Source organism: Aptenodytes patagonicus, chromosome 4 (assembly GCF_965638725.1).
Source record: "Aptenodytes patagonicus chromosome 4, bAptPat1.pri.cur, whole genome shotgun sequence".
NCBI classification, from domain to species: Eukaryota; Metazoa; Chordata; class Aves; order Sphenisciformes; family Spheniscidae; genus Aptenodytes; species Aptenodytes patagonicus.
In genome coordinates this window covers 6,639,012-6,665,135 of record NC_134952.1, presented here as the reverse complement: position 1 = coordinate 6,665,135, position 26,124 = coordinate 6,639,012, and the positions used below count along the sequence as shown (strand labels likewise).

The window sequence follows — 26,124 nt, the reverse complement described above, 5'->3', positions numbered from 1 at the left end:
CCGCCGGGGTGCCCTCAGTGCGCCCGGGCACATTTAGGAAGGCAACGTGAAGTCAGGCATCCCCCACCTCGCAGATGAGGATCTTGATGAGGGAAACGAGTGATAGGAGGGGAGAAGCGGGATGAAGGGGGGTTGGAAACCAAAGCAAATCACGGATTTCCCTGGGGAGGCAAGGGCGGGGTGGGGGGAAAAAGCGCGGACGGTGGGTCGCGGCGAGTCTCCGGGGGGCAGGATTTCTCTTCCATCGCATGGAAGAGCGAGATTAAAGAAGAAAGTGGGAGTGGGGTGGGAGGGAAGGGAAGGGGGGGGGGGGATGAACAAAGGAGATTGGCAGCACAGCTGTTTTGGGAAGAAAAAAAAAAAAAAAGCCAGCCTTCCTGTTTCTTTAAAGCCGCTCATCTGCGCGGCGGGCCGGCTGCCGGCGGTGGGAGGCAGGCTGCGGAGAGCCGCGGGCGGACGGACGGACGGACGCACGCACGCACGGACGGAGGGCGCCGGCCCGCCGGGGCTCCGCTGCCCGCCGCGGCCGAGCGGGCGCAGATGGGCGGCGGCGGCAGAGGGGCGGCGGCGGCGGCGGCAGCAGCGGCAGCAGCAGCAGCAGCAGCAGCAACAGCAGCGGGAGCGGAGCGGCGGAGCAGCCGCTGCTGAGCGCACCCGCGCAGCGCCCCGCGCCATGCGGAGCACGCCGCTGGCGGAGGGCGAGCCCTGGCCGCGCCTCTGCGCCGCCGAGCTCGGGGGGCTGCGGCGGCTGCGGCGCAAGCACGGCTGCAAAAGTTTCCGCGTGGAGCTGAAAGTGCTGAGCGGGAGGCGGACGGGGCTCCGCGCTCCCCCCCCGCCACCCCCCGCCGCCCCGCCGCCCGCCTGGGAGCCGCGCAGCGCCGCGCTCGGCGCCGCCGCCGCCAGCGCCTTCCCCGCCGCGCCGCCGCCGCCGCCCCCCGCCGCCCGCCCGCCGCCGCCGCCGCCCGCCGCCTCCCCGCGCCCGCGGCCGGGCGAGGCGTCCGGCGTCTCGCCGGAGATCAAAGCCCTGCAGCAGACGCGGCGGCTGTTGGCCAACGCCCGGGAGAGGACCCGCGTCCACACCATCAGCGCCGCCTTCGAGGCGCTGCGGAAGCAGGTACCTGCCGCCGGCCGGGGCACCGCGCCGCCCGCCCCCCGGCCCCTGCGTCCCCGCGGGGAGCCGGGGCTCCGCGGGCGGGCTGCGGGGAGGGGGGGGGGGGGGGATGGCGGCGCCGGGCATCGCTTTGCAAATTCCTCCCCCCCACACACATACACACACTGCTCTCCATTTCGGGGACGCCCGAGGGGTGCCGATGGGTGCGCAGGGCACGGGGGAAGCGCCCGCTCCGCCGTACGCCTGAGGCCAGGGGAGGTTAAAGGCGGGAGCCTGGAGTGGACGCCTGACAGAAGGGGAAGTCGGTTCAAAATGCCTGGAAGTACCAGCCCTAGAACTATGCTAACACTCAAGATAAATAAATAAGGGCTTTTAATTTGCTTGCAGTTAGAAACTTTTGGACTTTTTTTTTCCCCGGAGAGAGAATGGCATGGAGGGGGGGAAAATGAAACAAAACCGAGAAAACCCTCCGACTGAAAACAGAGGCTGGAGAGAGGCACTTGGCCACGCTGCGAGCTGGGGTGATGCTCCTGTACCAAGAGCACGTGTACTTGCTAGCTCTCCTGCTGGGGTGGGCCGCCCCAAAGGGACCACTGGGAATTTGGGCAGCAACATGCACCCGTTGACTTTTGTGCAGGGTGCCTGATCCCTCGGGGCCCTTGGGGTTCCTGCAGCCACCTCTGAAACTTTCCGTGTGCCTTATGTCTGCCAGGGATAGCCGAGTTAAGTTGTGGTCCCCTGCCAGTTAGTTTCCCATGATTTTTACTGTAGTGTGTGCTTGAAGTGTGTATGGTGCCGGGCTTTTTTGTTGAGAGGTCTTGAAAATCCTCATGGTCATCTGTGAAGGATAATATACGTGTTCTCACTGGCAGGGTGGAGCTTCTGAAAGGTCAATGAAGTTTTGGACAAAATCCCTCCATCACCTCCCCAACATGTGGAAGGTGAGGAGAGATCCAGAGAAGCTGCAAGGTTCTTGTATCTTCCCCACAAGGATAAATCAGTGCCCTGGCCCCTACACTCGGCCCTGTACTTCTCTCTGTGTGTAGGCACCCTGTAACAGCTCGCTGATAGACAAAGATGTCACACTGTGCAAGCCCAGCTGTCCTGGCTTTTCTGCCTTTCCAGTGAATGCTGACGGGACTATTCCAGGTGTGTAGGAAGGAGGAGATGCACAGGGCTTGGAAGGCTGTGAGCTGCAGATGAGTCTGATCGTGAGAGATGCTGAGCATCGCCTCTCCCAGGATGGTCCCTCCAGCCCGGTGGGAGCAGCACGCTCTGCTTGCAGGGGGGCTCACACACCCAGGCTTTTGGCTACCATCTTTCAGACATTACTTATCCAAGCCATTTCCCAAGTGTGCTCACTTTAGGACTCGATCCTGTTTCCTGCGTAGAAGAGCTCTGCTTGTTCCCATCTCCTGCGTGATGCCTGCAGCCCTTTTCAATGACCGCTGTGTGTTGGGTACCTGCACCCCAAGAGTTAATCCTTCCCCGTCATCTACTTCTGCAAACAGACTTCCAGCCCTGACTTCAGTAGGAAGCGCAGGCTGAGACTGGGGCTGTATGTCAGGAGAGAATTGCTGATGAGCGTCTAAACTAGAGCATTTTTAATCACCACGCGGTGGTGGGATCTGACAGCTTCCGTTATAATCACGGTAATCCAGTGTGTGCTGGATGCTGTCCCTCCGGTGCTGAGAGGCCTCCCCTTGCAGATGCAAACTCCAGACTTGATATATTTTGTTTCTATAAGCTGCTTCCATATCTCGGTTGTTTGGCGACTGTGTGTAATGTGCTTGGAAGTGTCAGTCTAATTCTCCATGGACAGACATCTACACCACCAAAACCGCAAGGGGAAGTAGCACTGATTTCCCAAATCACTGGCAATCTTGTTCTAGGCTGAGCCTCAAGCAGAAGTCAGGCAAGGAACAAATTAAAGCTGCACTCTTTTGGGAAATGGGCAACTCTTGAAAAGCCTCAGATTCCTGGCCTTGGCCCTGTCTCCATAAATCATTTCAGCCCTGGACTCAGCTGGGAGCCCAAAGAGCCTAGAGAACAAGTTGCTGTCCTCTCTTCCCGTGAAAGCTGGTCTCTAGGGTCAGCACGGGAACATACTGGCAGAGCTGTATTCGCTCTGCAGAGAGAAAGAAATCATTCTCTGGGAAATGTTTGCTGCGAGGTTTTCCTAGCAATTTGCTGAGGGGTGGGCTGGCTGTCCCGACCATCATTGGATGACATTTGGATTCATTTCTTGTCAGGCTGCCAACGGCGTGCTTGGTGCCGTACGTGACATCAGGTGACAGTCAGCTTCATTGCACATACGCGCGGCGCTGGCTTGTCACTCAAATCATTCACACCGGTGCCGGCGGAGAGGTTTTTGAGGAGCAGTTCGGATCAGAAGAGAGGACGTTGCTTTCCGTCACGTCTTGGTCAGCGGGGCCGGGAAACGGGAGTGCGGAGAGATGCGTTTGTAGAGGTAAACGTGGTAGGGAGGCTTTCTCTTGCCTCGGGTAAGCGCCGTCTTTTCACATCCCCGAGTATACAAAGGGCCTTCAGCCCCGTGCAGGAGGCAATCTCTCTGTGCCGTCAGCCGCAGACCTCAGTTTACTTCTTGTTCCTTGGTTAGTCCTCCGTCCCCTCCTTGTCATCACGTATCAGGCTCTTAAGCAGCTGGGAGGCTTTTCCTGAGGCACTGAAACCGATACCTCCCTGCAGACGGGCAGGCGAGGAGCACAGGAGAGTGCCGCGCTTGCACGCAGCCGGCCCCAGCCCTGCACTCCTTTGGGAAGGGGTCGGGTGCTGGATGCGGAGCTGCTGGAAGCAGGAGCCCAGCTCAGCCACCGGTACTCAGCACCCACGCAGGTGTCGTCCCCTTCCCCACCCTGTTCGGATGTGCGAGGCTGGAGATACCCATCCTCGCTGGTATGCATGAGATAAAAAGCCAGTGCTTGCAGGATTGGGCCCACCACGGCCATGCTGTAGGGAGCCCGTCCATGCATGGTGAGAAGGAAGGGGAAGCCATACCTCTCTGCAGGACACCCTCCCCATCTCGGCAGCCCACCCGAGGGCGAGTGACTGGCACGCAGCGTGCCGGGCAGATGGGCTGACAGCGGCATCCCCGCGCTCCGCAGCTGTGTACATATGGCACACATGTTTCGGCTTGTGTCGGCTAGCTCTCCAGATGGCAGGAAGGGGTGGGTTGTTTTTTTCCCCAGTTCTTGGTGGAGGAAGAGCCGACCGCAGTCGTTTCACACAAGGAGAGACTAATCCAGCCGTGTCCCTGAGCACTTAACTGTCCCCGGCTCGCCTCCGAAGCTGGGGCCCCCTCAGAGGTGGGAGGTAGACAGGCAGCTGCTGGCTCTGGGAAGCTGCCTGCTGTTGGGAGAGACCTGTCATTGCCATTGTGCTCACCCCTTGGTGTCATGGCCACCAGGAACGAGGATCTCCCTCTCTCTGTATCGAGCTGCTGCCTTCACCGTAGGGCCATAACACTGAAGTGGGACTGAAGAGTAGATGCTCCTGAGATACAGCTCTTCCCACCTAGTCTCGGCACTTGTGATCTTCAGCTACTCAGTCTGGAAGAGATTTCGCCCCCTCAATCCCCCAAGCATCATTTGTCCAAGTGATCCTTCCACTGACAGTGGATTCCTGAGGCTAACAGCGTAGTTCCCCGTGGAAAACACTCACTTGCTCTAAAACACTTTGCGGTGGTGGAGATAATTCTGCTATACTTTGCTCTCCTGCTGCTGCTGCCTTTCTGGGTGTCCCTCCTGGCTGCTGCTCCTGTCCCCATGGCTGGGCAGCTCCTACCCAGAGCACTGGTCTCCTGCCCTTGGATGCCCTGGCAGGTGCTGGTCAGTGGGTTCTTGTGCTGTCCCAGCTGCTCCAGGACCCCCCATAAGTGACATGACAGGTTGTCACTTCCATCCTTTTTCTGTCCCTCTCCCTGCCATTGTGGGTGGTCAATGAACCCAAACATCTTTGATGCAGACAGAGATGTAGCACCAAGTTCACAAGAACCCAGGGTCATCTCCTCCTCCATCTGAAGTGCCCTTGTGCTGGTGGATGTTCCAGTTCATGACACAATGCAAATGTTTGGAGGAGACAAGGTGCAACAACACCACTGCACATCTTCAGAGCAACTGCTATCCAGGCCAGGCCACGGTTGCCAGCAACGCTGATTCCTTTTTTTGTCTGCAAGTTCCTTTCAGCAGCAAGAGTCTCTTACTCCAGCACAACCCAAGTGTGAAACTGAACCATCTTAACGTTTGTTACAGCATGGACTTAGCCACCAGGTTTGTTCCTGGAGGCCTTGGCCAGGAGGAGATAGTGCTCTCCACCGTTAGGCTGCAGCGGGCACCCAAGCAAACCAACTCCCACCACTATATTGCACTCACAGGAGTTGCAGTCGAGCTTCTCAGCTGTGCTGACAGACCCTAAGGTGGCAGCAAACTCTCCCTCGATGGACGGAGACAACCACAGCAGCCTTCCTGATCTGGAGCCTGCCTAGGCTTGCACATCTGGTTTCTCTCTGGAGCACTGCTGTCCAGCTCCTCCTCAAGAAAGCAACGCATCGAGCCACAGTGAGCTAGAATCTGTGCCGGGAGCAAATGTGTCCACAGACATTTATTTTCCCTTGAAGTATATTGGCACTTTTCTAAATCTTTTCACCACTGCATTACTAGGGCGCTCTCTGCCTTAGCAGCTGACAGCCTCCCTCTCTGCACTCATGTGGGTTCTGGAGATATTTTAGGGTTTTATAGAGCTTTTTAGCTGCTGGAGTGGAGGGTTTTTCCCCCCACTAGCATCCTTTCACTTTTTGCTGCCGGCATGCACGTGGCTGCTGTGGCTTGTTGTTAAATCAGTGCAGAAAAGACCCTGCTCGCTCCCACTGGGAGCGCGGTGGGACGTCAGGAGCAGCAGCCTCAAGGCCACGGGAGGAGGTTGCATTGCTGCGGGGTAGGGTGGGGGCAAGCCGTCTGCAGGGGTTTAAGGGAACAAGCCAGGCACTAAATGCAGGCAGGACCTGTGGCTTGAGCAGTGCCTTAGCCACAAGCCGGTGGAGGCTGAGACTATTCTGGGGATGCATCATTACGTGCTTCACCCTGTTTGTGTGTCATCCTAAAGGCAGCTGTGGTTTGTCACCTCTGCAGGCAGGACACCGTATGCGACCAGTGTCTCTGGTGTGTCCTTACTGTGTGGTGGGGAGGCTGAGAGCTTTCTTCCATCACCTGCTGACATCTCCCAGCCCTATTCCCAGTGATTCATCCCCCCATGATCCCACCAGAAGGAAACCCTAAGGTGCCTTAAAAACCAGCTCCTGAAGACAAACTGCCCGTCGAGCTCCCTGGGGGTGACAGCTGGGCGGGGGGGATTGGTCCTGCTCCACGGTGGCAGTTGGAGAGAAGCTGCTGGGCTTTGGGAGAGCTGGAGCATCCTCCACACGTTGTTCACAGCGTGTGGTGCCAGTGCTGCGCGTTGTCATCGAGCAGCACAGCGTTAACCGGAGCATCTCGGTGGTTTCAGCCAGTCCAGGGTGACGCTTATGGTTATTTAGAGCCTGGTTGGGGCAGAGCAGGGCGGCACTGTGGTTTAACAGCTAAGGAAGATGACAAAATACTAGCCTGAAGCAATGCAAGAGGAGAGAAAATAAGGGAGAAACCAGACAAAAGGACAAAAATCCTGAAAACAATGACTGTGTGTCACCAAGAATGGGGCTTGTTTGCTCCCTTGGCTGCTGTCTAACTGATTTTATCCTCTGCTACAAATCCTGCTCCTGTTGGGAGGTATTTGCTCTGCCTGCTGCAGCCACCCCGAGTTAACCTCTGTGTTTTCTTACGGCTCCTGCTGAAATTGGAGGAAAGAGTCTGCTTTCCTCCGTCAGGCTTTGAATCCAGCCTCCGCTCCCTGCCTTAATCCATTCTCAAATTCCTCTCCGGGCTGCAGTCCCCATGGTGGGAAAGTGGGACACTTTATGGTACCTTGCAGCAGACCCCCCCAGGCTCTTTGTTCCCGACCTGCATCTCCTTTGGTCCATGCCATGTGTGTTCACAAAGTGATATATCCCACCCTGGTCCCAGTTTGCACTGTCCCTGGTGCCAAGCAGGGATGTGAGCAGAGCCACGCATGTGCTGCGGGAGGGTTGTGCTCCTTGCAGCTGGCCACAGGCTCGGGGCAGCTCCTGGGTCTAAGCAGCGATAGCAGGGGGGTGGAAAACCCTGTGGTGTCCAGCAGTGGCCGGTGACTAAAGAATCACCAAGGCCAAGCTGGGGCTGGTGTAATGCCATTAGCTCCAGTGGAGCTTGTTCTCCTGTTCCCCAGGTGAATTGGACCCATTGGACCTCAGAGATGGAGATGACCATTACGAAAACGTCACCCAAAAAAGTGTTTCCCCACTATAGTGCTTGAGGGTAGCCCCTTCTAGAGGAGATTTTCTGTGCCCAATGGCCCTGGGATTTCTCCTGTGATACCCCAGTAGTCCTCTATGTAGTTATTATTTTGGGAGGTGGTTCAAAGAGCCTGCAATAAGGTAAGAGCTTTGCTGCAGCCCAGCAATGTGATATTTTTCATGCATGATACTGAGAGTGCGTGTTGCATGCCCTGAGGATGTGCAGGAGGCTTTGAGGGTGCAAAACGTCTGAGGATAGTGCAGGAGGACTGTCCAAAACGGAGCGGAGCCAGGCCTGGGGCAGCATTAACCAGACTGCCGTTTGGAAGAGATCCCTGGGGTGAACTCACCCAGCACCACACCTAGGTTTTGTTTGGAGAAAGCCAATTCATTCGCTCCAAGGAGTGAACTCATGTTTCTGCAATGTGAGCGATGGGGGAGCCAGGAGCTGGGAGGGAACTGGGAGCTGGGTTATTTGACAGCGTGGACCCACCCGAGAGGCGAAGGCGCCTCAGTCGGGACTAGTGCTCCCGCCTGAGTGATGCTGCTTTTGTTCTTGTTGGCGTTTTTAAGCTAGGTTTGGTCCCTGGCTGGATGCTTCACTGCCTGTGGCGAGGCAGGGATGAGGCTTTCTTTCAAGCTGCTGTAATTGCTTTGCTAGCACAGGGCTGCCTGTTCCCCACTGCTGCAGTCTGGTGGCAGGGAAACAAAAGCCTCGCACACCCATGGTATGAAATAGCTGCCCATCGCTGGAATAGAGCTCTTGCAGAGCATCTGACACCGTGACACCCACAGATGGTCGAGGGAGGTGATTCTGCCCCTCTGCTCCACTCTGGTGAGACCCCACCTGCAGTACTGCATCCAGCTCTGGAGCCCTCAGTACAGGAATGACATGGACCTGTTGGAGCAGGTCCAGAAGAGGGTCACAAAAATGATCAGAGGGATGGAACAGCTCTCCTAGGAGGAAAGGCTGAGAGAGTTGGGGTTGTTCAGCCTGGAGAAGAGAAGGTTCCAGGGAGACCTTATTGTGGCCTTTCAATACTTAAAGGGGGCTTATAAGAAAGATGGGGACAGAGTTTTTAGCGGGGCCTGTTGCAACAGGACAAGGGGGAATGGTTTTAAACTAGAAGAGGGTAGATTTAGACTAGATGTAAGGAAGAAATTTTTGACGCTGAGGGTGGTGAAACACTGGCACAGGTTGCCCAGAGAGGTGGTGGATGCCCCATCCCTGGAAACATTCAAGGTCAGGTTGGACGGGGCTGTGAGCAACCTGATCTAGTTGAAGATGTCCCTGCTCATTGCAGGGGTGGTCGGACTAGATGACCTTTAAAGGTCCCTTCCAACCCAAACTATTCTATGATTCTATTGGGCCCTTCTCCAAAAGCACTCCCCTGAGAACCATGCCGTTTATCCACAAAGCAGGATCTGTCATTGCTGGGTTCAAACCCGTGCCATACTGCCCCAAAGGTCCAGTTCAGTGTAGTGAGCGCCAGTGGCATGGAGGAGCCATCGGTGGAAGCTGGCTGCTGCTGTGCTGTGGGCAGAAGGAGGGGTATTTGGGGACCAGGGCCATGCAGCAGGCTCTGCTGCTGCACGTGGGAGTAGTCTTGCAGGCAACAAAGCTGCCTGTCTGGTAGCTGCAAGTTGCTTGGTGGCTCTGAACCACACCCCGTTGTTCTTCTGGGTCCTGAGTTCAGGCACTCCATGGAAGCTGTCTACTTCCATGGTGCTGTTACTGCAATCGCCAGATCCACCCACTGATAAGCAACTGCACTGAAGGGGTCTGGCAGGACTGTGAAAGCACATCCCAGCAATGTTTGCAGGCTTTTCCATCATACAGCTGAATAAATCATCATCATCCCACCTGGGATGTTAGGAGGACTCAGGGCATGTAGCTGGCAAGAGCAAGGTAGGGAAGCCAAGTCCCTTGCTGGTGAGTCTGAACACACCAACGAGCCCATCAACCAACGGGTCCCCTGAGAAGTAGAACACATATGTGTCCACCTCCCCCCCTGGAACTGGGTGGGAAGAAAAAGGCTAGCTCCAAACCCTTCCCAGACACGCTCCACAACGTAACACATCTTGAAAACAAGCAATGATCTTCTGGACAAGGCCTTCAGCTTGTTAAGGCTGTTACTCATAGAATCACAGAATGATTTGTGGTGCAAGGGACCTTTAAAGATCATCTAGTCCAACCCCCCACTATGGGCAGGGACATCTTTCACTAGATCAGGTTGCTCAGAGCCCCATCCAGCCTGACCTTGAACGCTTCCAATGGTGGGGCATCCACAATTTCTCTCCTCCTCCTCCTTCTCCCAGTAGCTTCATAGACACCAGCCCTGGAGATACTTCGGGATGGTGAGAGAGAGAGGTTTCCCCTGTGCTCAGGACCGACGAGCAAGGAACACCAGCAATCCTGCTGCCCCAACCTGCCGCCTTTCCCCCAAGGTGCCTTAACCCCAGGAAATGTCTGACTCACCCCGGGGTGGAAGGAGGGATGTATGAAAGCCAGAACTATTAAGCACTGGACATTTATATGAACCTTCTGGAAATATTTTTGGCAGGAGGCGCAGCACAATGAGACAGTGCAGTTGCGCTGTGTGTTCGGACACAGGGAAGAGGCAGCCAAATGCTCTCCCGGGGGGGGCCGTAATGTGTTTTAACTCCCAGCATAAAAATAAACCAGATGAATTAGCAGACAGGTAAATTCAGCAGCTTATTATTGCATGTTGTGGAGGAGCTAGCTGTCAGGAGGGCTTAGCTTACGCTGCATCGCAAACACGGATGTTTCTCTGCCTTGGAGCCACCCCGTCTTCCCTGCTGTACCCAGGGGGCCCAATTCTGCCCTGTGTGACCTTCATGTGGAGGGGATCTGTGCAAGACTGTGCTGCTAAGTCCCGTTTCTACCACGATAACAGAGAGGTCTGGACCCTCAGCGCCTGATGCCCTTCTTTCTTCCAGCATTTTCATGCAGCGTAAAAGCAGAGTGGACTTGGCTTTACAGACATTATCTGTACAGGTCCAGAGGGTGTTTATAGAAATTGTATCTTGTTGATAAGGACAGAGCTACCCGGCCAGAAGCTCAATGGTATGAACTGGCTTAATGCTCCTAAAGTCCATGGGATGCTCCTGGTTGTTCGCAACAGACCCATCATGGTGAACATACCCTGCACCCTCATATGGCAGGGGTGGTTATTGTACCCTCTCACCCATCTTTTTCTCTAGTTGTTCCCCAACCTCATCCCTCAGTCTCCTCTCCTGTGCCCTGGGTGAGAATCAACTCTAAGACCATGTCTTTGATGGATGACAGTGACCCTCCGGGGAGCTGCAGCAGAGCCCTGCCTTCCTCGAGAGGGCTGGCTGCGGGCCGAGTGCTGCTCCGGTCAAGTGTGCGGCAGACTTCCCACGGACTTCAAAGGGAGCATCTTTGGTCTTCCAAGGGCGCTGCCTCTGAATCACAGACGTCAAGGATGGAAAAGACCTGTTAGGTCACATCCCGTCCTATCTTCCTGCCGAAGAAGGGCATTTCTGCACAGGAATATGTCTCAAGAGTGTTCATCTTGTGTTGCTTCAGCCCCTGCCAGCCTGGGGATCACTGATAAGACCCATGAGACTCTGCAGAGCCCCTCGCAGACACAACCAACAAACATCCTCTGGCTGAAGCTCTGGTTCCTGTTGGTCCCAGCCCACTGCTGTGCTGATCTCCCAAAGCAGAGGATGGTGCCAGTATCCTTTCCTTTCTAGCAGACAGCTGCATTCCTTTGGATTAGTGTGAAATTTCAGTTGCAGTTCCTTCCTAATTCCTTTTAATCATTGCAAATATTGCAGGCAAGATGGTGAGCTGCGCTGCCGCTTGGCAGAAATCAGTGAGGTCAGATAAGGGAAATATTTTCATTAACTGCACGGGAACTTGAGCTCTCCCCTGGTTCCCCCTGGCTCTGAGCAGACCTGCTCAGCTCCCGTCTTCACAGCTCTCCCACCAAAGCACTGATGTCTGTTCGGCTCAGGCGTGATGAGCAAGAAGGTGACAGAAGGAAAGGGCTTGGTGCTCACCAGGGGCATGACGGATGCCTGCTCGCATTACCTCCTGCCAAAAATCTGTGTAGCGCAGACCCCATCGGAGCTGGGAGTGTTACACCTGCGTGGCCACACCGGTGTCAGGCATTTTTCCCATTTCTAAGATGCTCGCTCTGGTTTGGGTTGGACTTTGAAGATTTCGTGGCATCCAGGTGTGTCATTGACACTCTTCACTCCAGCGTGTGCAAATCTGTCCCGTTTTCCTTGCTGGCTTTATGTTAAAGAAGGGATAAAACCAAAGTTCACTTTCTTTCCCCCCCCCCACCGCCTACTGCTTGGGGAAGCTTTGGATCTGGATCTGAACTAAGTGGTTCATTCCTCTCTCAATTTCCCATGTTTAATTCAAAAGGAAACATTAAAATGGCAGGAGCTGAGCCAAGACAGGGAGGATTCATATGAAATAGTTATTCTAACACTGTTACCATGGCAAAAACTCTTATCTCCTAATGTTGGTGCCCCGCACCCATCACGGTTGTATCTGAGCTGCTCGAGGTGAATCTCTTCCCGTGGACGTACGGGGCAGCTCCAGTTTGGACTTTGCTGTAGCGTGTGGGAAAAGTGTTGTGTAATCCCAGTCAAGGGTTTTGTCAACTGTGTTAGCACTGAGATCTTTCTTGGAATGTGTAGCAAACGTCCTACAAAACAGTTTGGTTTTTATTTTGTTTTTTTTTTTTTTTTAAATCAAAACACAAAAGAAAGAGAGCAAAACAGATGAGGAAAAAAGACACTAGCTTGCCTTCTTGTGTTGTAACTGGACAGCGTCTGTGCATCAGCCTCAAGGATTTCGTGGTCTATTTTCCTTCCACTCGATTTAACTTCCTTCTTGCTCTAATTCTGAAATTATTCCCACATTTCACTGAATCCTTCCAATTTAGTTTCCATCTTGCTTTGGTCTTTCACGCTGCTGTTTGATCTGGGATCTCCACTGTTCTTGTTACATCGGTGTCGAAAGAGACTTGGGTGTTTCTGCTGCCCGAAGCTCTTGCTTTCAAAATAACTCTTGGCTTACTGCATCTGGGGGCCAGGTATTATGGTCTGAGGGCAAGTGCCGTTGGCGGGTGCATAATGCTGCCAAAGAACTGAAGGCAAGGATTTGGAGAGAGATTTTGTCGGGCAAAAAGAAGCCCTTTGTGCCACCAGACTCAGCCGTTTCCAGCTACCTCTCTGATTCCCTCTACCTCTCTACTCTGGAGCGATGGGGACAACACTTAGCTTTGCCTTTTCTTTGACTGCCAGCTTTGCAAAGAGGGTCTTACAGGGTGTATCTCGAATCCCATGGGACACCTCGTGCTGTTTCCAGCAGGAGGGGCCTGGAAGTGGCTCTGTCCCTTTCAGGTTGGTGTTACCAGCAGAGAAGTTTCTGCTCCGTGCAACTGCCACCGGAGGTCAACGCAGCAGTGACACTGGGTATTCCCAGAGAATAAATAGATTCCCTGCCTCCTCAGGGGTATCAGTAGTGGATGATGTGTATAGAAAAAGGCCCTTTGAAGTTTGTTGGCTTGCTCCTGGAGAAGTCGGATACTGCTGGCCACCTCGGCTGTATTATACAAACCAAATGGCCCATAGGGCCAACAGCATTAAAATCCACATGCTCGCGGATAAAGGTGATCCAACCAGTTGTAGTTCATTTGGATTTCCGTAGGTATTATGGCAGAACTCCTCCCCAGGAGCGTTTGAAGAAACTGAGCAGCTTGGACAGGCGTGTGGATTAGTGATGGGGGGACAGGCGGGGAACAGTGGGTAGGGAAAAAGGGCTGGTTCCTGCGGGGAGGGATGTCACGGGTGGACAAACCAGGGTCTGACTCTGAGCTTAGCTCTGCTTCGAGCAGGGAGTTGGGTTGGAGACCCCAAAGGTCCCACCACCTGAAATTGTGACTGTGTGAGCTGTGCTGCTGAGAGTGTTCATAAATGACCTGGAAAGGTGGGTGAGCAGTGAGATAGGAAGTTTGCTGACAATACTCCAGCAAAAGGTATGGTTACTTGCTAAAGGCATGAAGGATAAGAAGAACTACAGAGGGACCTTATGACTCTGAGTGACTAAGTAATAATATGGCAGATGAAATACAATGTAGATAAAGTGAAGTGATGCATATAGGAAAAACCATACCAGATTCCACGTACAAAATGATAGACCCTGAGCTGACCATTATCTCAGATGAGAGAGACCTCAAGGTTTCTGTACATGGTTCAATGGAAATCTCAGGTCAGTGCCTGGTAGTGGTCACAAATTAAATCAGGAGTGATCAGAAAAGGAATATTAAACAAAAGAGAGAACATCAATATCTGTTAGATAAATACGCAGAGCACCCACAACGTGAATACTCCATGTTGTTCTGGTCCTTCCAGCTCTGAAAGGACATGTAGGACTAGGAAAGGTTCAGGGAAGAGCAGCAGGGATGATCGAAGTTATGGGATGGCTTCCACACAACTGTCAGCTAAGGAGGTTCAGTCTCTTCCTTCTGGAAAAGAGGCAGAAGAGATGATGGAGGGCTAAAAATGTGTGTCACAGAGGAAATGAGTAAAGATCCATTGTCCTCTCTTCTAGTACAAGAACTGGGGAATCTCAAGTGAAGACAGAAGGAGCTAAGTTCAAAACAGTCAAAAGGAGGGCTGTGTTACATACAACGGGGAGAAAACTTCACAAAAGGATGTTGCAGGTGTTAAAAGTTGAAAGGGGTTCAGCTTACCGGACCAAATTCATGGACAAAAAGATCTATCATGGGTTGCTAAATACAGAGGATGCACATCTAGCTGAGGTTATGGAGCTGATGTTAGTTGGAGCCTGGCAGAATACCTGGGGAAATACTATATATGCCTGAGCTGCCCTGCTTCTCCCTTGGCATCTGCGTGTGACCGCTGTGGGATTTGTGGAGGGGATGAACCCGTCCTACCTTACGTAAAGTCAGGGAGATCACTCCAGGGATGAGCCTGGCTTTGTGTCTCTGCAGAGAAAAGAGAAGCTGAGGCATGAGCATGGCAAGAAGCGTTAAAAAAATCTCCAACCATAAGCAGAGTGTGACATCCTAGAGATGAGGAGGATGGAGACTGGTAGGGAGGCAGATGGTAGAGGGACATTGAGGCATCCCAGTGATTGATGTAGCATGAAAACTTAGATTGACAGACGGTCAGACGGCCTGAGTGGCTGGGATGGATTTCAGGTAAACGCCTGGCTCCAGTTTCCCATAGGCAATAGACTCTTGTGCATTAAAGGATGAATTTTAGCAATTTTGCAAACTAGCAAACAGGGCCCCAAGCCTACTGAACTCAGAAGAAGATCTCTCTTTAAGCTAGACATGTCAAAGTTGTGCGCCTAAAATTGAGCGTATACGTAGTGTTTTGCTGGATCGCGATCGAAAAGCAATCAAACCTTCTGCAGCAGGAAACATATACTGTTCAGTTATTTAGACACATGCTGTTTAGTTTGAATTGTTTGAATGTTTCACATTACACTAGAAATCTTCAAGGGTAAAGAAATAAACCACCCAAGATAGGGCCAGGGCCCTGAACCAGGCCCTGGTTTGGTCTCTTCTGGGAGGTGAGGTACCGTCATGGGGTGTTTCAGCAGACAGGAATTACTGCCTCCGGGTCCTGCTCCTACAACAGTATCGTGTTTTTGCACGGGCTGGAAGTCACGATCGATGCTGTTTGAGCACAAAACCACCAGGTTGTGAGATATTTGCTCATACTCCCCTTATTGCCTTATTCTGCAAGACCTGTGATGGCATTGGAGCTACTTGCAGGGAGTAGGTTACTCAAGACGAGTAACTGGGTGGCATGGGGGTTGCAGGTTTCCGAGAAAAACAGGGCCTCCGAGAAGCGAACTGAAAGGCAGGCAGACGTCCCAGGCCGTATCCTGCCATCGCGTTTTAAGCAGAACTGCCCCGCTGAAATCAAGAGGCTTCGTGCTGCTTTCATCCCCATGGAGATCAGCGGGGGAGTTCTTCTTAAAAACCTGTTGGGACCATATGGCCTTTTATCACTAGAGTTCCTATTTATGTTAAAAACTGCTAAGAAAATAACCTACAGTTGTTTTGTCATGCTTCAAGCAAGATATTTTGTTTATCTGGCCTAATTTTTAATCTATTTTTTTTTTCCCTGTTACCCTTTCTAGGTTCCCTGCTATTCTTATGGTCAAAAGTTGTCCAAACTGGCCATCTTGAGAATAGCCTGTAACTATATCCTTTCCCTGGCCAGACTAGCAGACCTGGATTACAGCGCTGACCACAGTAACATGAGCTTCTCTGAATGCGTGGAGCAGTGCACTAGGACCTTACAAGCAGAAGGAAGATCTAAAAAAAGGAAGGTATGTTACAGCCTCCCCCCTCTTGCCCCCCAAATAACGGTAAAAGTTACAAAAGGGGAAAAAAAGAAAAAATCCAAAGCGGTTTCCTTCCTTTCTCAGCCTCTTGAAATTTTCCTGATTTTTCTATCCCTTGCCTTTCTCTCTCACTTTTTCTCCTCCGTCCGTCTGATCTTGTAATAACCGCATTCCTCTCTAATCAAAAGCTTTTCTCTCCTCCCCATCCTCTGCGCCGGGCTCTTCCTCTCGTTAGTCGCCCATCGTGTGTTTTAACACAAGCGTGATCCTATTAGAGTCATCTTGGGGCTGTTATTTGTTAAACCAAACCAACCTCAAGTCGCCTTTTGGAGCCCATAAAACACGATCGCCCGCCTGTGTTTTCTGTTTTGTTTAATCTAACACTTATCTCCGAGAAAAATCACCCGACAACAAAAAAAAAGTAGCTAATGGAGACGTTGTATGTATAAACACATTAGTAAGATGTATGACCTGAAGGACATGTGGGTATCTTGAGGAAACAACGTTAAATCTAATTACGCCTTGCATTCCTTTAGGTTACTTAACACTGAACCAATTAGGTGAAATCATCGTCAAGCGGCGGGAGGAGGAAGCGGAGCGTTCTGCCAGTTTTCCTCTCGGAGAGTGACATGGGTGAATTAAAGGAGTGATTGATGTCTTTGTTCGGGCTTTTATGACAAAAAGAGTTTTGTAAACTTGAATTGAACTTCCCCCTGCTTTCTGGGCTCGCTTGTCAGGCAGGATAATAAATCAGCGGGGTTTTAATGGATGAATGGGCAGCTAAGCCGGGGAGCGGGCTCCTTCCCCGGTGTCATTAAGATCTGCCTCCAATTCGGGCAGGTTTCCTCACTTTTCCTCTTCTTTAGCCCAACGAATCATCCTGCAGCAATTCAGTTTATAAATAAACACAATAGCACACTCCCTGTCGCTTCCTCTCGCTGTCACGGGCTGTATTTATGCCCCCGGAGCAGCAGTGCCAGGCGGAGACGCGGCACCGCTCGCCCACGGCCGACAGCACTGGCTGAAACTGGGAGGTGTGGGGGGAGCTCCTGAGCCCGGCCCGAAATTGGGGGTTCATTGTGGGATCCATAGTGCCACAGGCGGTGGTGTCCCAGGGACACTGATGTGATGCCACCAACCCTAGGCAAGGTGAGAGTTGGGTCTTGGGTCCTCTCCCCAAGTTGAGATGGGGGAGAAGAAGAGGATGAGCATCCTTCTTGGGGCTTCAGCAGATCTCTGGGCTGGTGTTCAGGCTTTGGGTGCCCGATGGGCTGAGACCCATTGTCTTGGCTTATGTAAACCAATGCAAGCTTAAAGACAGAATACACGGAGCCAGATTTCAAACAGCTCCAAACCCCAGGGTGTTCACATCTGAGGGCTAGGGCTGGGCCCATCCTTAATTAAAAAAATAAATTAAGAATTAAAAGCCTTCCATTTATGGCATTTGTTCTCTAAAGTTCGCTCCGGAGCGGACACATGGAGAAAAGCCCCGAGCCCATCGAGAGTGCATGAACAATGAAACTCTCACGGGGCGTCGGCACATCCCGCCTCCCAACAGGCCACCGCCAATCCGCAGAAACAGCGTCATTGGGAGAAAATCTGTCTTTTCTCCACGTTCTTGAAGGACACCCACCCCAACCCTTCTCCAAAGGCCCTCTCCAAAAAGAAAGCTGAGCTTTGTACCCGAGGCAGGGTCTTGGTCCCTGCTCTGCCTTGCTTTTCTTTCTGGAAAGTGTCTTGCAAATGCATTTCTGCTATTTGGGAAAGTCCAAGTTTAGGGCAGCCCAAGAGCCTGTGGATTCCCCTGGCTGATAACTATCATTTTATTTCCAGCAGTATTTGCTCAGGTGATGGCAAGAGCACATTCAGCTGATGATGAAGCCAAAACCAGTAGGTACCACTAGGTAACACCAGTAATTCCCAGCAGATAGGAATGGGGATGCAAAGCCTGGGTTGGGAGGACTCATCTTGGTATCTCCCTTTCTCCTTGAGCCAAGCAAATTGATGGCATCGTGAGCACAAGGGAGGGAAATGCAGTTGTCAGAGGGAAATTATAGATCTGGGATGGCTGTGCAGGGAATATCCAAGCTCTGGATGTCAGGTGGTGTGAAGGGATGTCTCTCCCAGCGGGTCTCAGGCGGGCGGCTGGATGAGGATACAATGGCTTGGCCCAAAATCACCACACCCTCATTAATTTTGAAATCGGCACGTTTTTCTAAGCTGTGTGTGTTTTTAATAAGGTCTCCGAAACCACTGCTTACTGAGCAGTTCCTCTGAATTATCAACTTTGGGGTGGTTGTTACATTTTTGTTGTTGTTTTTTGGGTTTCCTTTTTTATTCTCTCTTAAAAAAAAAATCACAGCAAGCCTGAGCACAGACCTCCGCTCCTTGAGCTCTACCGTTGGGTCCACAGCACCCTTATCTCCTCTCATCTCCATTTTATTGTGTCTCTGCCTCTATCGCTCGCTCTCTCAGCTCTCCGATTGCGATGTGCTATGGCACCGTGAGCTTTTCACACAAAAAAGTAGCTGGTTGGAGTTTGTTTTGGCAGGCAGGGGCTCCAGATGTTGCATTTGCTGGATTGTGCATTGCCTTTTGCTTTGTTTTTGAGGGCGAATTATCTGCTGTCCCTAACGTTAGGTTGTTGTTCAGACTTTGCTGTTGCAATAGGAAGTTTAATGGGTGTTTTTTCCCCCCCTTTCCACTCCATTTTGTTAATTAGAAGAGTTGGCTTTAGCCTTTCAAACTTGACTAGGAAGAAAAAAATCCCTTTTCCAGTCCTAACTGCAGTTATATGGTAATTTTAGTTGTTGCGACTGAGACTTGACTGAGGGTGTTTGGTGATGGGAGATCTCGTTTATAAGCAGCAAAGGGGGTAATTGAAGGGCTTCAAGTGCCTTTTCCTTTAAAAAAAAAAAAAAGCTGCATGGGGGGGTGGTGAATTCTGATGATAGTCTTCATTTTTTAAAGCTGCCTTTTGCTTGGTTATACAAATGATCTGGACTAAGCCTTGTCCTTCACCATGCACGCAAGAGTCGCACCACGTCAGAGATTTGGGTTGCGACACCCTCAGCAGAGCCCTGAGTCCTGCTGGGGCCACGCTGATGTCCCGGGAAAAGGCGGGGATCTGCCTTTGGCTCCAGCCAAGAGCATCTTCCGGCAGCGCTGAGGACGCGACAGCAAAAGGAGGTGGATCAGAAAGGGGAGCCCAAGTTTCCTTATCCCTGGTGTACCCTGTTTCTGCATGGGACATGATCCCGAGTGGCCAGAGGTCGTCTGAAAGCCTCGCATGGATTTTGTAGGGTTTCGGGTCCAGCCTGCTGTTTGCACAGTCTCTTTTTATAGCCTTTCCCCCCCCAGGGCCAAATTCTGGTGCCCTGTAGGAAGGCGGCGTTATGGCTCAGGGTAGGGTTAGGGCTTTAGGATGCATGGCTGGGTGCTCTCCCTGGAGACTGGTGTTTTTCTGCGTGCAGAGCTGTGCACCGCAGCCCCCCCACATCCCCCAGCCCCACAGGATCCAGCCCCCAGGGCTACGGGGCAGACCTTACCTCCCCACCAGGCAGCACAACCACAGCCCTTCAGTCTACACAGAGCAGGATCCGACCGCTAACAAATACCCTATACAACGCACCCAGCACCCAGCACTGAACAGAAAAACCCCGAGCGCTAAAAAAAACAAACCCAAACTCCCATCGCAAGGTTCATTTTCTTTTCCTTCCCCTCTCCTCTTTGCTTTTGATTAGCCCTCGCGCTAGGCAGCAACATCGCTGCGGCCATGGGAGCGAAGCCGGAGCGGGGAGGGATGGGTGAGGGATTTTTTTCGCTTCATCCTCCCCCCGTCCCGGCTCTTCTGGCAGTCGCAGACTCCAGATGTTCGGAGCGCGAGCTGGGAAGTCCTGCTGGCGCCACTTGGGGCAGAGGGCAGGGGAAAGGCACGCGAGCTGGAACCCAGAGTACTCAGTCACTGCAGGACTTGGCGCATTCCCCAGCTCGCTGCTGGCACATTCCCCGGCTCTCTCCTGGCCATCTGTTCCAAAAAAACACTTTCAGAACCTCATCATCACTCAGGATACAACACTGCGAGCAGCTGTTAGCGAGGCAGAAGGAAAAAAAAAAAAAAAAAAACCACACACACACATAAAAAAAAAAAAAAACCCAACCCCAAACCATGCGAAAGGTCTCTTTGTGAGAGAGGAAACTGGGTTATGAATAACAGGCGAGCAGTTGGAGCTCAATAAAAGTTTTCGGCTGGAATTTAGTTTCTTGTTTTTGTGCCTGTGTGTGTGGATGCGCACAGACGCAAGGAATTAAAAATGTGCTCTCTCTATATATATTTCTATATTCCCTGATCATTAAATGATATAGAAGCATACATAGAACGAAAAGCCACTCTATTTGTTGCAGTCTGCTGCGCTAAAATGGCTCACATTGTGTATGTAATTATTGCATTATATAAAATAGTTATTGTGGTGTTCTGCCATGCCTTGATGCCACCTCATTGCTACTTGGCTAAAAGCAGAGCTCCCGCTGTAGGTAACACTTATTCCCATTGAAAAATTCAAAGGAGGGCACTCTGCGGGTGTATTTACTTGCAGAAGTGAACAAGTTAAGGGTTTATATTATAAAAGAGAAATGGTAGTGGCAGGCTTGATTTGTACGGCACTGAAACCCTTCGCTTGGAGCATATTTTTCCTGTAACACTGTATCATGACTCGTGATTTATTTAGACAGAGCCCTGAGATAAAGCCACAGCTCCCACCCTCTGGTTTGCGCAGATGATCCTGGCTGCAGGGGCTTGCTGTTATTGATCATCTGATATTGATTATTATAACACATTCGGAGCCAGCACAGTAAAAATCTTGATGATCTGCATGGCATTTCTTCCCCGCCGCTTCCCGTCCTGTGCGGGTTGGGGGGGGGGGTCTGATAATGAGGTTCGACCTCCCTTTCTCTGCAGTTTGACTTAGCAGAGGTTCCTCTTTAAAAATAGCTTCATTTCCCTGCTAGGACTTGCAGGCGAGAGCGGGCAGCCAGCCAGTCTGCTTCCCCACGGCCGCCGGCTCCGCGGGCCCCGGGGAGGAGCTGGACCACAGGAGAGCAGCGACCCGCTCCGAGCCGTCCGGCTGCCTGCGGGAGAGCGGGACGGCAGCATCCCCAGGGGAGGGGGGCCTGGATCCACCTGGCCATGAGTTACCCCTGCCCTGTGCTAGCTGAAAGATTACGCACCAGGGGAACAGACCTGCTTAAAAATAAGGTGGCGAGGGGGTAGTGAGGCTGCGTAAGCGCCGTAGCAGGTTCCCGTGCTTATCGCTTGCGTTTGATATGTCCCTGCAACCTGAACCAGCAATTGCAAATGGGGCACGGGTGTGAGGCTACGGGCTCATGACGAGTTCATGAGCGAGTTCACCCAACGCCGGGCAGGGAGGCAGCAGCGGCTATGTGCATCCCTGAGGGCACTGCACACCCTGCGTCGGGGGGTTGAGCATCAGTACCCCAAAGAGCAGGACCGAAAGCTTTTTCTGGCAAAAGGGATGTGATGTGGGACCCCGCTGTTGCATGGCAGCACCCCAAAACCCCTTTTGCTTTAAGGTGTGTTGGAGCAGCCGCATCGCAGCATGCAAAGGCTGGGGCCGGGGATTCACTCCTATGGTGGGAGCAGGGTCCCAGCGTAGGCTCCGTTCCCTTTGTAGCAAGGCTATTACCAAGAATAGGGTAAGATCCACCCCACAGATATCGGGTAACTACGGCAAAAGGAAAATGTGAGTAGAAGAGACAGGAGAAGCCCTGGAACAAAGGCTGACTCAATTCCAGAAGTGCTTTGATTTATAGAGATTGAAATGCTCCGGGATGCTGCAAACTCACCAAGGTCATTGGGCCAGTTGTCAAATTCAAGAGTCATGGGAGTTCTGATATTATTAGTTTAAAGCAGACCCTGGTTAATAAATCTGTCTTCAGAGCTCCTGGCTGGAGTGGAAGAAGGTGGAGGGGGGAAAGAAAGGAGCCTGTTCCCACCTAACATAACGCATGGCCAGCGTCGGGCAGCACCTGGGGACCAACCAAGTGATGCCAACAAGGTCTGCTGAGATCCTCCACCGTGTTGCAGAGGGATCTCTCCATTCCTCTTTCCATTTTCTTTGCCTTGAAGGTACGGCCCTTACCTGCCCTTGGCTGGTTTGCACATACTCCCTCTTGCCCCCCATGGCTGATCTTCCCCAATTGCAAAGACTTCAGAGCAGAGACCTGCCGCTGAGGCTCCTCTTCCTAAAACCATCCTGCTTCCCAAAACCCACCAATGCTTTTTATCAGCATCGAGCACCCTGAGCTAAAGGGGAGGGTCTCTCTGAACGAACTCAAGAGATGTTATAGCTCATGGTAATTTCTAACTGCAATCTCGGGTCCTGTTTGTTCAGCACTCTAAAGAGCACCGGAGGCACAAGAGAGGGGACCGGGGGCTCTGTGACTCCAGTGGCTTTGGCTTAGGGCATGAGGCTGCTATTGCTGGGTAATTCGTTCCTGCAGTGGAAAAGGTTTTGCTTGCTAAGACTGCCATTCCAGAAGGGAACAGGGGGGATTTGTTTCTCTACTGTCTTTTAATATTAATGAGAGCGGTCATTGCTTCCCTCCTTTTTCTTCTTTTACGTTTGCTTTCCATGTGGGATAAATTAAACAACCGATTTTTCTATTACAGGTTATTAATATATAATATTTATTGTTGGAAAATAATTTTAGGGAGTTCCTAACAAAAACATTTATGATACAGGAGGCTGTTTGTCATTCTCCCACCTAAACCTCATTTATTCAAAATCCCAAATCCCAATTAAGGCCTTGAATTAGGGCAATAGTTTCTACGTTCTCCTGCTCCAAGCAGCACTAGGTAGTGTCTTACAGTCAGCAGAGACACCTCCTTATTGATAATAATTGCAATAACGAGCTCTGTTTTCAGATTTGGCATGTGCCAGATGTGAAGAGTTCATTATTGCTTATGTAGGAGAGCAACCGATGCGGGCTGGGACCGATGGAGTGACGTTTATCCGGGGACTTTGTTATCGCTGGGATGCGGTGGGATGCAGCCAGCCCACGGCTCCGTCCTGTCCTCCAGCAGAGCTGCACGGCCAAACACCTCCTCCACCGTATCCAGATGTGCTGACCCCAACTCCAGGAGTCTGGGGTCCAGCAGAGACCAGCATTTCTTGCATGGAGGATGACCTGGGCCCTTTCAGCTAAATACTCTTATTGAGGGAAATCCTGATGGTCCTGGGGCAATCCTGTGCTTCCCAGGGTCTTCACAGGAGGGGGTGGTGAGGTGGATTTTGGGTCCCCCTGCCCCTTAGCCTGGCGTGGATGCTCAGCTGTGATGGTTGATCTCACAAGCAACTGCCCTAATGATAGTAATAAATAAAATTAAAATAAAATAAAATAAAATAAATAAAATAAATAAAATCGGTATCTTAGTAACATTTTATACCTTAATGTTACAATATCCAGTAATGGAAAAGGAGAGGCAGTACAGAAACAAAACAGATTAAGGAAAAAATGTTTTTCAGGCCAAGCTCTAAGGAGTTTGACCTTTTTAAGACTGTCAGAAAGACGTCTGATCTGTCCAGGGAATTGATGACCGTGTCCAAAGGACCTTCAGAGGCCGTACTGCACCCTGAAAGGCTCTTAAATCCACTGGCAAAAAGCAAGAAACAGTGGTTGGACTCAGTAAATGGGATCTCATTTCCAAGTTTCTAATTCCTAAGTTACTTACAGGAGGATTTAGGAGCCCACGTGATGAAGGCAGTTTGGACAACGCAGATGTGATCTCGTGAAAGAGCAGGCCCTGAGGATTTTACTCTGTTTTGAACTATGCTAGCAATTGTTTGTGGGATATTCGCGGGGCTTATTTTAATGTTAAAGGGGGTTTAGATGAGGTTTTCCCTGTCTGAAGCTGCTGTGCTTTGGAGTTGTGCATTTTCCAATGGACCTGGCCGTAATACTCTGTAGCCAAATGCAGTTACCCACGTACATCTGCCACGGCCGTGACTCACAGAGGGGTGCGCAGGCACAAGGGACAGGTTGCAGTCCTGCAGGCTGAGAAGCCGTGCATGCAGAAAAGTAAATGCAATCACTGAAATACAGAAATAAACTCCATATCCTACACAAATCCAGCTTGTCCCAACTCCTTTGCTTTCCCTCTGTAATTCTGAGATCCGCTTCTGAAGCTGAAAATAGACCCAAAAAGCTGCAGGCCTTGTCAAAAGCAGGTATTTGCCATCATTTCTAATTTTTTTGCAGCAGGAGCTGGAGCCAGCACCTAATTACCTGGTTGCATTTCTTCCCCAAACCTTCCTCGTCGCCTCTCTGCCGATCCCTCTGCTCTGTGTGGGCTCTGGCCACCGTTGTGGCACCTCCAGGTGGTTGCTCTGCAAGCCCAACTCTTAGCAAGTCCCATGGCCAGCGGTCCCCGAGGACACCCCAGCGTGTGTCAACGACGGTCGTTCGTGCAAGGAGCCGCCGGGACACCATGCATTTGCTGTTCTGATGGTGCATCTTTCTCTTTCCAGGAGTAATAACCAGGAAGGGAGGATTCAGAAGAGCTTCCAGCCAGAGTTACATCTGTTCTTGGCAAAGGTTGCACGATCCAGATGAAGACTGCAAGCAGCTTTTTTGCAGAAACCCCTTTTCGAGATGACAATTGGCCAAGGAACTTTCTTAATCTCTGGAACAGAAAGGAAAAAAGGAAAAGAAAAAAAAAAAAGAAGGACAGGGATGCTTCTTATTGTTGTTAAGCCAGCCACCTTTTAGTACGTGCAATTTATTTAGCACTTTTCCCTTTGCTTAACTGGGAAATGTTACCCTCTCAGCTCATGTGTACAGTAATTTTTTGTTGTTGTTGTTGTTGCTGTTGTGCCAAAGATTTGATGGAGCTTCTACACTGTGTCTTATTTTTGCCTTAACGTTAAATCTTTGAGCCAAAGAAAAGTCAGAGGTGCCATTCAGATGGTGGCAAGCAGGCCAGCCAGCTGTCGGTGACAAATCCGAATTTCTGAATCCTTCTGTGAGTCGCCTCTTATTTCTCCTGTCCGCACTTCTCTGCCTGCAGCCCTGGAGCCAGCATTCAGTGCGGGCAAGAGCTGGGACAACACCAAGTCGTGCTTCAACGTTCAGGTTTGCTTCTTTCTTTGAGCTACTCTGTAGTTCTGCCTTTTGGGCAATTTCCTGACGTTCCTGCCTGTGCGACACATCCACAGGGTAGAAATACTGACACGAAGTGAGAGCTGAAACAGGAGCTATGAATTTTTTTTTTTTTAAATAAATAAATAAAATTAAATAAGCAAAAGCTAAGTGCCATGTAAAGCAAAAGGAAAAAAAAAAAGAAATCAAAAGAAAGTTCAGCTAGGCAGAATGAAATGCAGCAAAACGATTCAGCGGGTGTTTCAGGTTTGTGTAGTCGTTTTTTCCGTGGGGTTTTTCAAGTGGTCAGAAACCCGTGTAATGCAAAAGCATTTGAATCCTATACTGTACCTTTCACTTCAAATTGAAGTAAAAAAAGAAAAGATTGAGAAACATTTGCTTGGAGTAAGCAGACTTTATAGGTAATGCAGTTCGTATGCAAAACATCTGCTAATGATGTGGGGACAGAGCTCTGCACTCAAGTAAAAAAAAATATGGGTTTCCAAACCAAGATTAACATATTTTGTTTCCCACTCAAGGGGAAAGGTTATTTACGAGGCCAGATTCGCATCCTGGCTACATCAGCATAAATCAGGTTCCCGGGTGTCTGACTTACTCCGGTCTGCATCTGGCCGGGCATCGCCAGGCGCTGGGGAGGGCGAGGGGCTGGGGCGGGCGAGCATCAGCGGGCAGGGGAGGGGAATAGTCTGTTTTACTGACATGAATACAAAACTGGAACTCCCCAGTGCCTGCCTGTTTATTTCCCAAGCTGAGCAATTGGCAGATGAACGCCAAGCTGGGGAGGGGGTATGCAAAACCTGAGCTCACCGGAGCAGGGTCTGGGTCTGGGGGGAGCCAGGCTGTGCGGTGACGGTCTGCTCGCTGCCAAGTCCCCTGGCCCAGGCGAGGATGGGTGAGCTCCTGGTGAGGATGCTTGAGGTGCCTTCTACGTGATTTCTGGGACACGCGGGGGACGGCTGTGTCCAAGCCGCCTCCCAGGAGCTTATTATACTGCTCACCCCTCTGGGCTCACCACCGGTCATTATTAGCAGCCCAATAAAATACATTTTTAGATTGTCA

At 51.5% G+C, this 26,124-nt stretch overlaps 1 protein-coding gene across 2 annotated transcripts; it reads left to right on the top strand.

The window, feature by feature from the left end:
• The first annotated feature begins 373 nt into the window (after positions 1 to 373).
• On the top strand, positions 374 to 26,124 carry ATOH8 (atonal bHLH transcription factor 8). Of its 2 annotated transcripts, none has more exons than XM_076335740.1 (3): positions 374 to 1,114; positions 15,682 to 15,873; positions 16,425 to 16,809. In XM_076335740.1, the coding sequence occupies exons 1-3, from the start codon at positions 674 to 676 to the stop codon at positions 16,431 to 16,433; spliced, it is 642 nt and encodes a 213-aa protein (XP_076191855.1). In that variant the 5' UTR covers positions 374 to 673; the 3' UTR covers positions 16,434 to 16,809. The 2 variants fall into 2 exon arrangements, with proteins under 2 accessions (XP_076191855.1, XP_076191856.1); XM_076335741.1 differs by lacking the exon at positions 16,425 to 16,809 and adding an exon at positions 24,435 to 26,124 and having other exon boundaries at positions 621 to 1,114.